General features: G+C 52.8%; 1 protein-coding gene across 3 annotated transcripts in view; it reads right to left on the minus strand.

Moving 5' to 3' along the window:
• jmjd1c (jumonji domain containing 1C) overlaps positions 1 to 13235 on the minus strand; it is a 98403-nt gene that overhangs the window by 2112 nt on the left and 83056 nt on the right. For all 3 annotated transcript variants that reach the window (XM_023949614.1, XM_023949613.1, XM_023949616.1), the window contains 16 exons: positions 11813 to 12695; positions 11551 to 11706; positions 10124 to 10287; positions 9061 to 9181; positions 5561 to 7910; positions 5066 to 5267; positions 4678 to 4892; positions 4447 to 4599; positions 3298 to 3387; positions 3070 to 3194; positions 1402 to 1860; positions 982 to 1329; positions 742 to 910; positions 580 to 670; positions 374 to 504; positions 79 to 201 (listed from right to left, as the gene is read on the minus strand). In XM_023949614.1, the coding sequence (XP_023805382.1) occupies positions 79 to 201; positions 374 to 504; positions 580 to 670; positions 742 to 910; positions 982 to 1329; positions 1402 to 1860; positions 3070 to 3194; positions 3298 to 3387; positions 4447 to 4599; positions 4678 to 4892; positions 5066 to 5267; positions 5561 to 7910; positions 9061 to 9181; positions 10124 to 10287; positions 11551 to 11706; positions 11813 to 12695 (5780 nt within the window). The remainder of the gene's footprint in view (positions 1 to 78; positions 202 to 373; positions 505 to 579; positions 671 to 741; positions 911 to 981; positions 1330 to 1401; positions 1861 to 3069; positions 3195 to 3297; positions 3388 to 4446; positions 4600 to 4677; positions 4893 to 5065; positions 5268 to 5560; positions 7911 to 9060; positions 9182 to 10123; positions 10288 to 11550; positions 11707 to 11812; positions 12696 to 13235) is intronic.

The following is a 13235-nucleotide window of genomic DNA, read 5'->3' on the forward strand; positions in this document are numbered from 1 at the left end:
ACACACTTCCTGTTACTCCTCGCCCTGATTACCCCCCCCCCCCCCCCCCATCATCACAACGGCGCCGGAGTCGTTTACCGGTTTTGGACAGGACTCCGTTGCCTTTGGCTACTCCAACGTAGACCAGAACCGAGACGACGTCAGAGACTTCCAGGTGGAGGTTGGCCGTCCCAAAGTCCTGCTCCTGAGAGGCAGCGACACCTGCAGCCCAACACAGCTCAGAGTGAGAGAGAGGAGGTTCTGTGGGGTTCTGAGTGGAACCACAGCGAGACCGTCTGATGTCAGGTTTGGAGCGGATTCTGTTCAGGTTCTGTCCGCTTCAGAGAGCATCCCGGACCAAGCACAGCCGCGGGCGGACCTGCCTTCCACTCACCGTACGCACAGCAGAGCCGCGGGCCCAGATCCGGACGGACGAAGAAGGACGGCAGGTGGGAGGCCAGGTTGAGGGCCCCCTCAGGATCGGAGTACTCCGGAAGGGGCAGGTTCTTCATCAGGTCGTCGTACCTGCAGAGAACGGTCAGTCAGCATCGTCTCCATGAGCGTGGTGGTTGCTACGGCGATGAGCGGCAGGGGCCTCACCTGGAGGGCATGAGGGCCATGAACTCCTCTCCGGACGGCCAGTCCTTCAGCCGGTACACCAAGGGCTCTCCGTCCTTGGACTTGGGCCGCTCTGAACACGCAAACAGCTGGGAGTCAGACACGGATCCTTGTGGTTCTGGTGGGCGTTAAACTGAGACTTACTGGTGAGATCCTCAAATCCATCCCAGAACTCCTTGATCCCAGAGTTTGACACCACCTGGTCTTTGCAGTTGAGGAGGTCTCCCTGGTGGTCTGCAAACTCCTGGTTGAAGGAGTCTGCCTTCCACAGGCTGGCATTCAGTCTCTTATGGATTCCTGACACCAGGACCGGCTGGACAAACAGAACCGGGTCAGTCAGACCCTCTCAGAGGGGCCTGGCTCCACGCAGAGGAGAAACCTTACCTGTCCCTTCCTCCAGCACTCTCTGAACAGCTTCCAGTTGTTCTGGTTGCGGTGATCCCGCAGCCACAGCAGGCGCCTGTTGCTTAACCAGCTGTGGGGGATGCCCGGGTGCTGACTGACCGAGTCCTCTGGCGTGGGCGCCGCTGGAGGCGTTGGCTTCTTCCTGTCCGCTTTGGCGTCGTCCGTGACGGCGGCGGCGGGGCAGGAGTTGTTCCCCATGGTGATCTGGTCCTGTTTGATTGACAGCTTGGTGGTGATGCTCTGCCGGCTGGCCGGGATCTTGTTCTCCACCACCGAGGCGATGATGTCATCCAGGATGTTGGGCATGGCCTGCCCCCCCTTTCCGGTCTGTGGAAGCGTGGTTTCAGATGTGAAGCCTGTGAAACCGCCAGCAGAGGAGCATAAACGCCGCCTGCATACCTGAGAGGCCGTGGAGTAGACGGGCGCGAAGGCGATGCCGGCGTCTGTGGAGCCCAGCTTCAGCTTCCCTGCCGTGGTGGTGAGGAGGTCTCGCAGCGTGGAGCCCTGCTCGGCGCCGCCGGCCCCCAGGGACGTGGTTTTACACTGCTGCAGCACCTCCAGGGCGTCCCCGTCTTTGTCCTCCTTCAGAGCTTTCCCCAGCAGCGCAGACTGGTGGTTCTCCTTCTTCTCCTCCCTGGATTTCTGCTCCGCCAGATCAGCCAGGAAGTGCAGGGGCGACTGGGACTCCGGCGGCGTGACGGAGGCGCCCCGCCCCGCATCGCTGCCCGGGCTGCTGCCCCCTCCTCCCGACCCGTTGGTGTCGGCCTTGATTCCTCCGTGCTCTGAGTTCTGCAGGGAGCCTGGTTCTGCTTTGACCAGGGCCAGCTTGTTGCTGTGGTTCAGAACATTCTGCAGAACCTGGCAAACAGACATGATGAAGGTCAGTCTGAGCAGGAGCTCTGAGACCACAGCCCACGCCTCCTTCACTCCATGCACAAACCTTCATCACGAGTCACACCCTTTATTCTATATCTACGCTCACGTTTTTACTGTTTAGTCTCTCTCCTGGTAGCTCCAGCCTCAGCCTCCTTCACCATCATCATCCTCACTGCTCCTCCCCTCTAACGCCTCCGTCTGCTTCCCTGCATCGATCTCCAGAACATCTATGATCTGATCCTCTGATGGATTCATTCCTGATCCCTCCTCAGCATCTTCATCTCTGCTTCACATTTCAAGTTCATCATTACAGATAAATGCTCTACTGGAAGTCTGCAGATCATGAACGGATCACAACATTTAACTGGTGTGAAGCTCCTCAATAAACTTTAAAAAATGGGTTTGTCTTAACTCAAACAGAGACTTACAAAGGGATTCCAAAAGAAATAAAAGATCTTTTTTCAATTTTACTTTTAATGAAAGTTAAACAGAGGCAGCGGTGAGACGGCTGCCAAGGGGGCGTCTATGAAGTACAAGCTCCTGGAAAACGTATAGAAACACTAATCAATGGTTACACATTGACATGGGCTGAATATTCATCATCATCTTCAATGATTTAAAAGAAAGTCAGCATTCAAATTTATTCACGAATCTCATCTGATCAAAATAGATCTGAAGATCCTGAAGCTACAAACTTTCTCACATGACTATTTACTAGTTCTTTGTTTTTTTAGTTGCACTGCAATTGTTTGAAGCTACCTGACGTGTGAATAAAATAAAACCCTGAATCTGTTTACTAAATGTGTTTTTTCAATGTTTTACAAAAGAATCTCTACATCAGCAAATCCTCAAAATCCAGCGACTCGGATGGGAACATCATCCCTGAAACCGACCTTCAGCCGTTCCCACCTCTTCACCTCCTTCCACACACTCGGCTGTTCTGGACTGCTGACCTTAAGTCCTCCACCTCCTTTCCAGATCAAACCCCCTCCTCTCCACCGGCTCCCTCCTCTCACTACATATCACCATGTCATCTGCAAACATCCTGATCCTTTTCAGACAGTATTTGCTGACACGTCACGCTGCGGCGTAGAGGCCGTCAGTGCATGAGTGACATCATCAGTGCTGGCTCTTCCAGCAGACGTTCAGGCTGATGGCTGCAGGGAGGTTCTGCTTTGGTGCCGGTGGTACCTGTGAGACTCCGTTGGTGACGGGCAGCTTGTTGAGGGCGTTCTGTTTGCTGGTGCAGGAGCAGCAGGACCTGATGTTGTGCTTGTCTCTGAGGAAGTGCATGGAGGTCACCAGCTCCGTCAGCGCTGAAACATCAGAGGGAGAGGCTGAATGACATCAAACAGCTGCAAAATGAACGGACCTCACGATGAAGTCAGGTCGTCGGTGGAAACTGGAGGGGCTCTCTACCTGTGCCAGGTATGATCTGAGTGGGCATGAGGTGCTTGTGATCGTGGGGCTGACCTTTGACACACTTCAGCCAAACGTACAGCTCTTTATCTGCAGGGACACAAGCGCATGTTTAGGGAGGAGGGTCTCCAGAGAGCTGAGGCTCACCTGTCAGACCCAACATTTCCTCGTTTCATTTGACAGTTTCAGACTGAGAGTGAAGCCTCATTATGACCATCAATGCTGCCCAACACCAAGAAATCAGATTCTTTTTTGGTTTTATGGAACAGATGATTTATTTTTTAATGCTTAAGTGGAGATTTTTATTCCAAGAAGACTGTCGGGAATCTTTGTTAGAAAACGTTTGCCTTTAAAAGAAAATTTAACCAAAGACAGCTCTTTTGTTCAGGCTCTCACAGCGATTTGTTGAGTCTCTCAAATATTCACTTTGGTTTTCTCAAACTCCGTTTTTACTGCATGATTCCGGTTGTTTTGCCATGAAATGTCATGACGGCTAAAACAGATTTTCCTTCACTGGTTTACTTTGATAAAAATACTCAGAGGAGGTTGTACTCTATTACTACTACTCCTGCTTTTGTCAAAAAAGGATCCTTTTCAAACTATAAATTAGATGTACTGCAAACAACCACATATGAATGTTTGTAACCCTTGTGCTATCCTAGGCACTTTAACATTGGGAGTTGGGTCATCTAGACCCACTAGACAGAGCTCTGAACCTTTTTTCTTCAATGATTTGTGATCTTCACTGGTGTCCATGGATTACATGAAATCTTTCCACCTTTATCCACCTTTGTCATGGTAGGGAGAACACGTCAATGGAAGGGGGGGGTCATCTAAGATGCACAAGGGTTAAAATGCGTTGTTAATCCTAAGACTCTGCCCCCTAGTGGAGCCAGAGGGGAAATGCATTTCTTCCATTTGCAGCAAAACCAAACTGGAGTAAAAATGTAGAATCATGAATTCAAACGCTTGGCAAATATTGCACAAATGAACTTTTTCCAGTTGAGCAACACCTCAGCCTGCACGCTGCTTTTGCCGCACTGCAGACTTATTTTGAGGATCTCCTGCACAAGAAGCAGACGAGGGTCTGCTCCCGCTGAAGACCTGCGAGCGTCACAAACCGCCGTAAGGTGAAACGCAGATACTGACCCTTGGAACTCTTTCTCTCCTTGGCCTTGTAACAATCCAAGCAGACCACAAAGCCACACTTCTGACAGACCCAGTGGATGTTGAAGAGCGTCGCCTCACAGGCGTCGCACATCTCCCTCACCCCCCTCACGGCTCGCTTCCACGCCATCTTGGCTGAAAAACAGGCGGAGCAGATGTCATTTAGAAACGCAGCTGGGAAAAGTCGGTGGGTTTTATTTCCACGCAGCTCACCGTCCTTCTTGACCCAGCTGGCTGCCGTGTTTTCGGTCACAACCATCTGGCAGAACTTATCCCCGATGAAGCCCAGGATGTACTTGGCGGTGGTTTTGTCCAGGTGGGCGTCTTCCATCGCACTAGGGACCCACAGGGCCAGAGCCTCATCGTCAAACTGGTCCGGAGCGGAGAAGCCGTCCATCCGGATGACTCCATTCTTACTGAAGGACAGCCTTTGAAAACAAACAGCTTTGAGATGCCGCCGTCACCCATCATTCCTCTCATTCCTGCTCGGACCCTTAGCTTCAACTTTTCCTGGTTTTTCCAACATGAAGCAGTTTAAGGACAAAACCAGGGTGCACTTGTTTCAATGCGATAGCGAGGGTGTTGGAGGGGTGTCATTTACCGTCTGAAATAGTAAAAACGGCAGAAGACGGGCGAGTGTGTTGGCTCCTCCCCCTTTTTGCTGCGGACCACCCGGCACTCCCGGCACTTCTGGAGGTTGGGTCCGATTTCCGAACAGGAGTCGTCCTGCAGGAAGGACTCTCCGGTCTGCTTCAGCTTCTTGACCTTCCTCCAATCCTTCAGCACGGAGCGGGGAATCCCATCTGAGCAGAGCGTTCACACCGTCACCGCCATTTCCTGCTTCCAGCGGCTATCTTATCTCACTATAGTGACTGATCAGGCTAGCCGGTATATTTTATTTGTCCTTTTATGATTGGGCCTGTTAGCATGTAGACATCAATAAATGACACTGAAGTTTTGAGAGAAGCCGCCACACATGAACAAACATGCATTGCTAGTGTCAAAATGTTAGGATTTTAGTTTGAAATGAAAATGAAACAGTGCAGCAGTAGCAGCTTCTCCCACTGAGGGCAACAGAAAAACCTGCAGGACTTACTGCTGCTGGCCAGTTTGAGTTTGGTCTTCTCGCGGGCCGACCTGAAGATCCCGTTGGGCTTCCCGTCATCGTCGTCCTTGTCGGCGTCTCCCCTCCTCCGGGCCATGTCGTTCTGCTTCTTCTTGTACGTGGGTTTGGGTTGGCGCTTAGCCCTGCCCTCCATCTTGCTATCACTGCCGTCCGAGTCGTCTCCCGCGGTCTCTGAGCCGGAGTCGTAGGAACGTTTGTGTCCTCGCCTGGACTTCCTGTCCTCCCCGCCGCTCTTCTCCTCCGCCTGCCTCTCTCTCTCCAATCTGCTGCCGCCCTCTTTGCTCATGTCCACCTCGCTGGAGGTGGAGGCACTCAGGTTGACGGTGCAGGGCCTGATCATGTCCGACATGGCTGTGGCGCTGCAGCTGCTGGTCGTAGTGGTGAGCAGTTTCTCTGCTTTGGTGGTGGTGGAGCTTGTAGTGGCGGTTGTGTTCTTGTCCTCCTCCGAGTGGCGAGTTAACCAGGCTTTCTTCAGCTTGTGGTAGTTGATGGGTTGTCCGCAGCCGGCGGCAGCCATGGTCTGCCCGTTGGGTACGGGGCTGGACTTGCCCGGAGTGGAGCGCCCGGCTGCAGAGCCACTGCTACTGCTTTCAGAGGAGGACGAGGCCTGACTACAAGAGGGTGGAGGCGTTGACGTGTGGTTTGGAGTCTTGTCAGATGACTCAGACAGGGTGGGGCTTCCAGTCGTTACAGATGGAGGAGCAATAGGGAGGCTGGTTCTGGACTGGGCTGCAGCCAGAGCTGCTTTGTGCTTTTTCAAGTGGATAAACGAGGAGGAGTACGGCTGAGAGGAGCCAGAGACGGAGTACGACGGCGAGGCGGGGCTTTGGCTGGGGAGGGATGCCACCGTAGAATTGGTTTGAGGCAAAGACAAACCTGAAAATCCAGCGTGAGAGTCAAACGCCACATGGTTCTCTCCTTCTTTGTCTGCACTTGACTGGCCGAGCGGCCAGCCTCCGACGCCCGCTTTGAGGTGAGGAACCTCATCCCGAGAGGAAAACGCCGACTTTAAAGTTTTATTCTGCAGGTCGACAGCAGATGAGACTAAAACAGCAGACCTGTTCAGAGGGCTGCTGGAACTTAGAGGTCCGTGCACGAACGAGCTCTGACACCTGTCGTCCACGTTGGACTGGATCACCCTTCTAGCTCCGGGTTCTCTCGGACTTTCTCCGAACCTGGCAGATTCCCCCTCGAGCTTGGATGGGTAGAATCTCCCTGAGGGGGGCTCCTTGTGAATAATAGCACCAGATCTGTTAGCACCAACAAGGCTGTCGTACTTGGCAGACGTTGGACCCACGATGACCGAGGCCACTGCTGCCGGGGGCTTCCCCCTGGACGCGTCTCTCTCTCTGGAGAACACGGCTTCCCTTCCCTGAGTCACGGTTCTGCCTCTCCACCCGTCTGCCGTCACGTCTACGCTGGTGGCGGGAGCCACGGAGGTCACCGCCGCACCGACCCTGTGGCTCTTGATGTCCCTGAGTTCAGGCAACAGCGTGGGGGGCTTCTGCTGCTCCACCAGTGTTTTGGTACCAGCCAACGCCAGGCTGACCGGTTGGATGGGTGTGAGCGTCGGTGGAGACAGACGCCCACCGAAGCCGGCTCTCTCCCTCTCCCACTCCTTCTCCCGCTCCACAGCTTCCTTGCAGTCCAGCGCCTGCTGCGTGGGGGGGTGGAAGACCGGAGCCCGGTAAAGAGACGGCATGGTCCTGAGCTGGTGGTGCTGCTGCTGCTGGTGGTGGTGGTGGTTGGAGGAGGAAGAAATGGCGGGGCTACAGCGCTCCATCCTGTCGACACTTGCGTGATGTTGCTGCTGGACCAGCGTGACCTGCTGGCTCAGTTGTTCTGTGATTTTCCCTGCCAGACCCTCTCCCCCCTCTGGTTGGTGCTTTATCAGGGGGGGCGGTTTGGAGAGGGAGGCTTTGGAGCTGTAGTTCCCCAGAGACTGGAGTCCCTGACTGGGCACCACAGCTCCAACGCTGGTCACGATCCCCGCAGACACCTTCTCGTAGTAGGGAGCCATCTCCTTGGAGGGGTAGAGTCTCGGGGGCTCGTTCACCACGCTGTTGGACAAGGTGGTGAAGTAGTTGCTCTTCTCCTGGTGGATGATGTTGGGGTGGGTGAGGCTGGCCTTGGGGCTTTGGGAAGTGAGAGCTCGCACGGGGACCGGGAACGCCGGATCCCTCGTCCTCTCTCGGTCCATCACGGGATCCATGGAGCGCTGGATCTTAGAGGTGAAGGGGGCCACCTCGATGCTTTCCTTCAGGATCTGACGATTCTCCTCCTTGTATTTAACGGCTCGGTCCGCTCCCTGACCGGCCTCCTACAACGAAAGAACAGGCCGAGTGGATCAGAGTCTTTCAGCAGGTCAGATGTCTTCCAGACAACCACACAAATGTATTGAAGTTAAAGTACAGTAAACCCTTGTTTATCGCGGGGGTTCCGTTCCAAAAAGACCCCGTAATAGGCAAAATCCGTGAAGTAGAAACCTCTATTTTTTTAACAAGTATTATACAATTAAATACTCTATAATACATTGAAAAGAAAGAACAAACCATTTTACAGGCTCAAGCATTTGTTTCACAAATAAAAGTACTTTAGAAACGTTTTCTTTTCAACAAATAACTTCTGTACTGTACTGTCAAATAATAATTTTAATCATCAATGTGAACACAAGGCTTCAAATCGCGGAGATAAGCCCCGCCCACCGCGACCCGAGAGTAATTGAATTAAACGGGAGAAATTTTAAAATAATAAAAAAAATATATAAAGTACAGTGGGACAAATACTATTTGAAGCCTTCTGTTCACATTGATGATAATAGTGACTCAGGCGTATTTCACAGCTCCTGAGCCGCTGCATCCTGACTCCGCTCTGCAGTGTTTTCTCCTTTTGAACCCCGCGGTGCAGCTGTGTTTGTTCGGGAGAGGAACATAGTGATAGACAGTTGTTGTCGATCTTTTTTCTATGGGTTTTAGAGATACTCCAAATTGCAAGATGATTTGCAGGTTCGTGTTGTAAATTTGGCAAGCTGATTTACGTACGTGTACATATAAAACTGCAACGTTATTGACGCACAGGTAGAGAAGAAGCGGAGTGACTCTTTAGCCAATCAGAATGCAGAACACAATGCACGATGCAAATCCGTGAAGTAACGAAACCGTGAAAAGTAAACCGTGTTATAGCGAGGGATCACTGTATTTGAATTGTTTTCCTAGACTACAAAGACTCGGTGTCCAAAGGAACAGACACTGAGGAGCAGCAGAAACATCTCTGTCAGAAACTTCTTAGCATTTTGCATGTGTGACCTAAATTGGCCAGTGGCTATAATATATAGTAATATAGAGTTCTAAGTGATCACTGGTGTTAGAGTTCGGCTATCAGATGTAAAGCTCTTCTGTTCAGAGGGGGGTTACAGAATCAGACATGTTTGTTGTCCACCTGTGTCCCAGCCTGTGGGTGCATGTGTGTACCTGTGGGTTTCCCAGGCGGCTTGTGCTGTGAGGATCCAGGTAAAGGCGGTGATGGAGGACATCCTTGCCTGCTGGAGTACGACTTCTGTCCACCTGGTCCTGTTTGAGCTGCGCCAACGTCCTGATGGGGTCAGAAAAGTTCCTTTTACCCACATCTCTGCATACAGCGGCAGCCAACATGCCGCCCGTCACCTCTCCGTCCCTGCCTCTACCTCAGCCACCGGTAGCTGTTTCAGAGCTGCAGAGACATGCTAACACCACGCAGACCCGGTTCAGTTAACTGTCTGTGCAAATCCAAATACCACGTCCTGCTAACGCATCCTCCAAACACGCAGGCCGGCCGGAGAAAGACTTGCCAAAAATAACATGTAAAAGGGGCTTTACTGTAGCAGAATATGTTCAAAGCAGAGCCCTCCACATAAAGCCGTCACCTATCGCTGAGTCCGTACAAAAAGCTTGTCGTTCGTGGTCACCAGCTGCAGAGCAGACCTTCTCGGACCTTCACCTGCGTCTTGCTGACCTTGGGAGTCCGTTTTGGAGAGTTCCCGCCTCGTTTGGATTCAGAGGAAACAGGAGCGTGAAGGAAAACCTCACCGGTACAGGCCGAGTTTCAACGTGAAGCATTCCCGTCATTTCGGACGTGCAGAGACACGGAGAGGCGTTGGGAGGATGGCCGCTGATTCCACGAGTGAGGCACATCTCAACAAGCAGAACTGTCTAATCACATCAGATCAGTGCTACTTCATGGAATGTCCTGTGTGCGCCCCGTGTGAATTATCAGACATCACACAGCCTTAATGCTGCCGCTAAGCCGGTCTCACAGGGCTTCCACATTTAAGGAGAGCTGTAAGCTCAGAACGATTAATTCCACCGAACGTGAGCCACGGAAAGTTTTAATGTGAGCTTATCCGAGAAGGTCGTGTGAAGGAACAAAAGCCGTTACTCCTGCTGAAATGAAAACGAACAAGATTTGAGGGAATTCCCGTTTGAAGCCAAATCTGATCACGAGGTGTAGAGGCTGGGAAACGGAGCAGGAGGATGCTGACAGGAAGTGAGCTCTTACTCCTTCTGAACGCTCAGGCTGGCCTTCGTCATTGAAGGGTTTGAGTGCGCGGGCATCTTCCCTGGGGGGCGGTGGGCGTCGGCGCTGGCGGGTCGGACTGGCAGGTGGTTGAGCAGACCCAGACTGTCGCTGGCAGCCTGGTGCAGCCACGGACTGGTGGTGTTCTGAAAACACACACGAGCATCACATCAAAGAGGGAAGAAGGACAAACATCTGGAACATCTGAACACCAGACGAGAACGCTGTTCTTCTTCTGACACAATGTTAGTTGGAAAATGAAGGATTCAGACTTTTAGAGATCGTGTTGCTTGGCAACAGCAGACCTGGTGACTTCATCAGAAGTGGTTTGAGATGATTTAAGGGGATTACCAAAGCAACACGTAAAAAGGCTTTTTCTGAAAACCAGTGTTACGCTCAGCTGCTAGCTCCTTACACACAGCAGCCGGTAGAAACCCAAAGGGTCTTCGAACGTGGGGGGTGGAATCGGGAGAGTCCAACTCGGATCCTCGAGGGCCGCTGGTTTCTCGGGATCATCTGCCCTTCCTGCTCACCTGGATCCGCTTTGTTTTGTTAGAAAACACGCAGGATACCGGCGACGAGTTCTGCAGAGGACACCTTCGCTCTGAATCGGCGTTCTGACCTTTTTCAGGCCACAGACCGGTTTAACGTCAGACCATGTTTTCACAGACCCGTCTGTCCAATGTCTTTCGAGGGTAAAGTTGATCCTCATCCTCTAGATTTCCTGCAGGAACCATTAAAACGGGATCTAGAGTTTCTCTTAACCATAACTGTCACAGTAGAAGCTAAAGAATCAGACGCCAACTTCAGCCTCGTCTGACTTTCAGGGTAAATACAGAAAACGTCACTAAAACTGATACTTGGGAAATATAATCATCAGCATTTGAACAACTTTATTAGCAGCATCCTCGTAGATGGCCGGTTGTTGAATATTCTACTATTATGGTCTGTGGAAACGGCTGTCACAATAAAACCATATTTGGAGGAAAGATTCCTGGTTTTTGTCTGTTAAATGCACGTTTCTCTTGAAGTTATAGTCTTTTGAAGTGGCGGATTGATTTTTTGACACGTGATCGAGCAACACGACATGCAGCAGGAACGAGTCGGGCGTGGTGGAGAGAATCCAGCAGTTTTTCAAAATAAAACTTCCTTCAGGATCAGATTATAGGTGAAACAGAAAAATGTAGGTCAGGTTCTTTTTTTCTGCGGCCCGGTACCGTCTGCGGGACAGTTGGCGTGTTCTCTGGGGCCCGAGGGGTTTAAGGGGCCACTGCTCCGAAGAATCGGCACTGTGAACCCCCCACTAGTGAAGCCCCTCCCACAAACAACACTATGAAGTCCAACAGATCAATGATGTGTTTTCCAAAGAACAGACATTTTATCCCAGAACCAACCGGGACCGGACTTACCCTCCTGAGGGGGGAGTCAGAGCTCACGGGAGTTTCAGAATGGACCCACTTAGGAGTGGGAGGCAGGTTGAGCCCTGGGGGGTATGAAGCTGGTGTTCCGTTAGGATACTGCCACAGGATGGGGTAAAGGCTGAGCCCCGGCGTCCTGCCGTGACCCTGAAAAAGACGGGTAAAAATCTTACCAACTTCTAACAAAACGGTGGCTTTGAGGGATTCAGCCCCCCTCCTAACAACCCCGTGGTGGGGGTTTGCAGAGACACACCTGTAAGAACTGCTGCTGGTGTGTGGCTGCAGGGTGGGCGAGGGCCAGGTGCCCCAGGCTTCCCGGAGACTCCAGTCGGGCGTGGCTCCCCAGGAGCGACGTGGCCGGGGGGGGCATGGCCGGCAGCATTCCAGAGGCCAGGAGGTGGGGGTGAGGTAGGGCCGAAGAGTGAGGGGGCGCCAGCAGGTGCGACGTCGCATGCGTGTGCGAAGCGGGGGTCAGGCATGGCGAGTGGGGGGAGGAGGGGTGCAGGGGGTGCAGGTGGGGGTGCAGGTAGGCTGCCACGTGATTGGAGGAGCTCTCTGCGTCCGACTGAACCAGCGCTGGATCCCTGTAAACTGTGAAGGTCTCGTTCTTGTCGATGATCAGGGGGCTCTTGGTGCTGCTGCCTGTGGCGCCCGCCTCCGACCTCATCGCCACGGGCTTGAAACCGGACCGCTGAGGTTCTGCCGGCTCCTCCTTAGTGGGTAAGCGTGCCGGTGGGGGGGAGGCCTCGGAGTACCTGGTTATTTTATGCTTGGAGATGTCGGGGGACGTGTTGGGTCTGGGTTTGGAGACGTCCAGCGGGCCGGGGCTGGGCTTGACCTTAAGGTCAGCCAGGTCAGGGTGGTGCTGGTTCTGGGGGGTGCTGGGGGATTTCTGCTTCAAGGACTCAAAGTGGGAGGAGCTGGGGTTGGGACCGGGGCTGGTTTTGGATCTGACAAAGTCTGTGGGGGCACTTGTGTTTGTTTTGTGTGGGGGCAGCTTTTTTGCCTCGTTGGAAAAAGGCGGGGCCGTGCTGGGGGGGGTGGACGTGTACTGCCGCTGCTCGTGCTGCTGCTGAGGATGAGGAGGGACGCTCTTCTCCGTCAGAGGCAGGCTGTCGCTCATGGAGGAGACCGACCTGAAAGACAGAGTCACAAACGTTTGATTCCTCCATGAGACGGTCAGACGTGACGGTCAGAAACACTGCAGGGGGGGGGGAATCCTGACCCCTCCTGCTGGGAATAAACCAACAGTTCACACCCGTCAGCTCCAGGTGTGCTTCACCCTGTCTGCATGCGTCAATGTTGGACTCAAGTCACAACTGTGGACGTCTGTGCAGGTCGTGGACGGCCCGGTGCAGCTGTGCGGGTTTGGCGGGCTGAGATCAGAACATCCCAACATTTTGGACCCTCTAGCTTTTCAGCAGACTTCAGGGAATTTTCTGGATGTTTCTTTCTTGAAAAACCTGCGTTCTTTCAGACATGCATGGGTAGAATTGAAGCCGTGCAGAAGCCGCTTCAAGCTCCAGGATTTCTGTTATCTTCTCTGAAGATCTGCACGGCATCACGGGGGTTTGTTGTGTCATTTCCTTTGTTTACAAAGCAAAGTGAAGTCAGCTGTCCGTGTGGACAAATCGCTGTAAGTGAAGAGGAAACGGAAATCCACTCTGACAAAGCGG

This window comes from Oryzias latipes, chromosome 19 (assembly GCF_002234675.1).
Source record: "Oryzias latipes chromosome 19, ASM223467v1".
Taxonomy (NCBI): Eukaryota; Metazoa; Chordata; class Actinopteri; order Beloniformes; family Adrianichthyidae; genus Oryzias; species Oryzias latipes.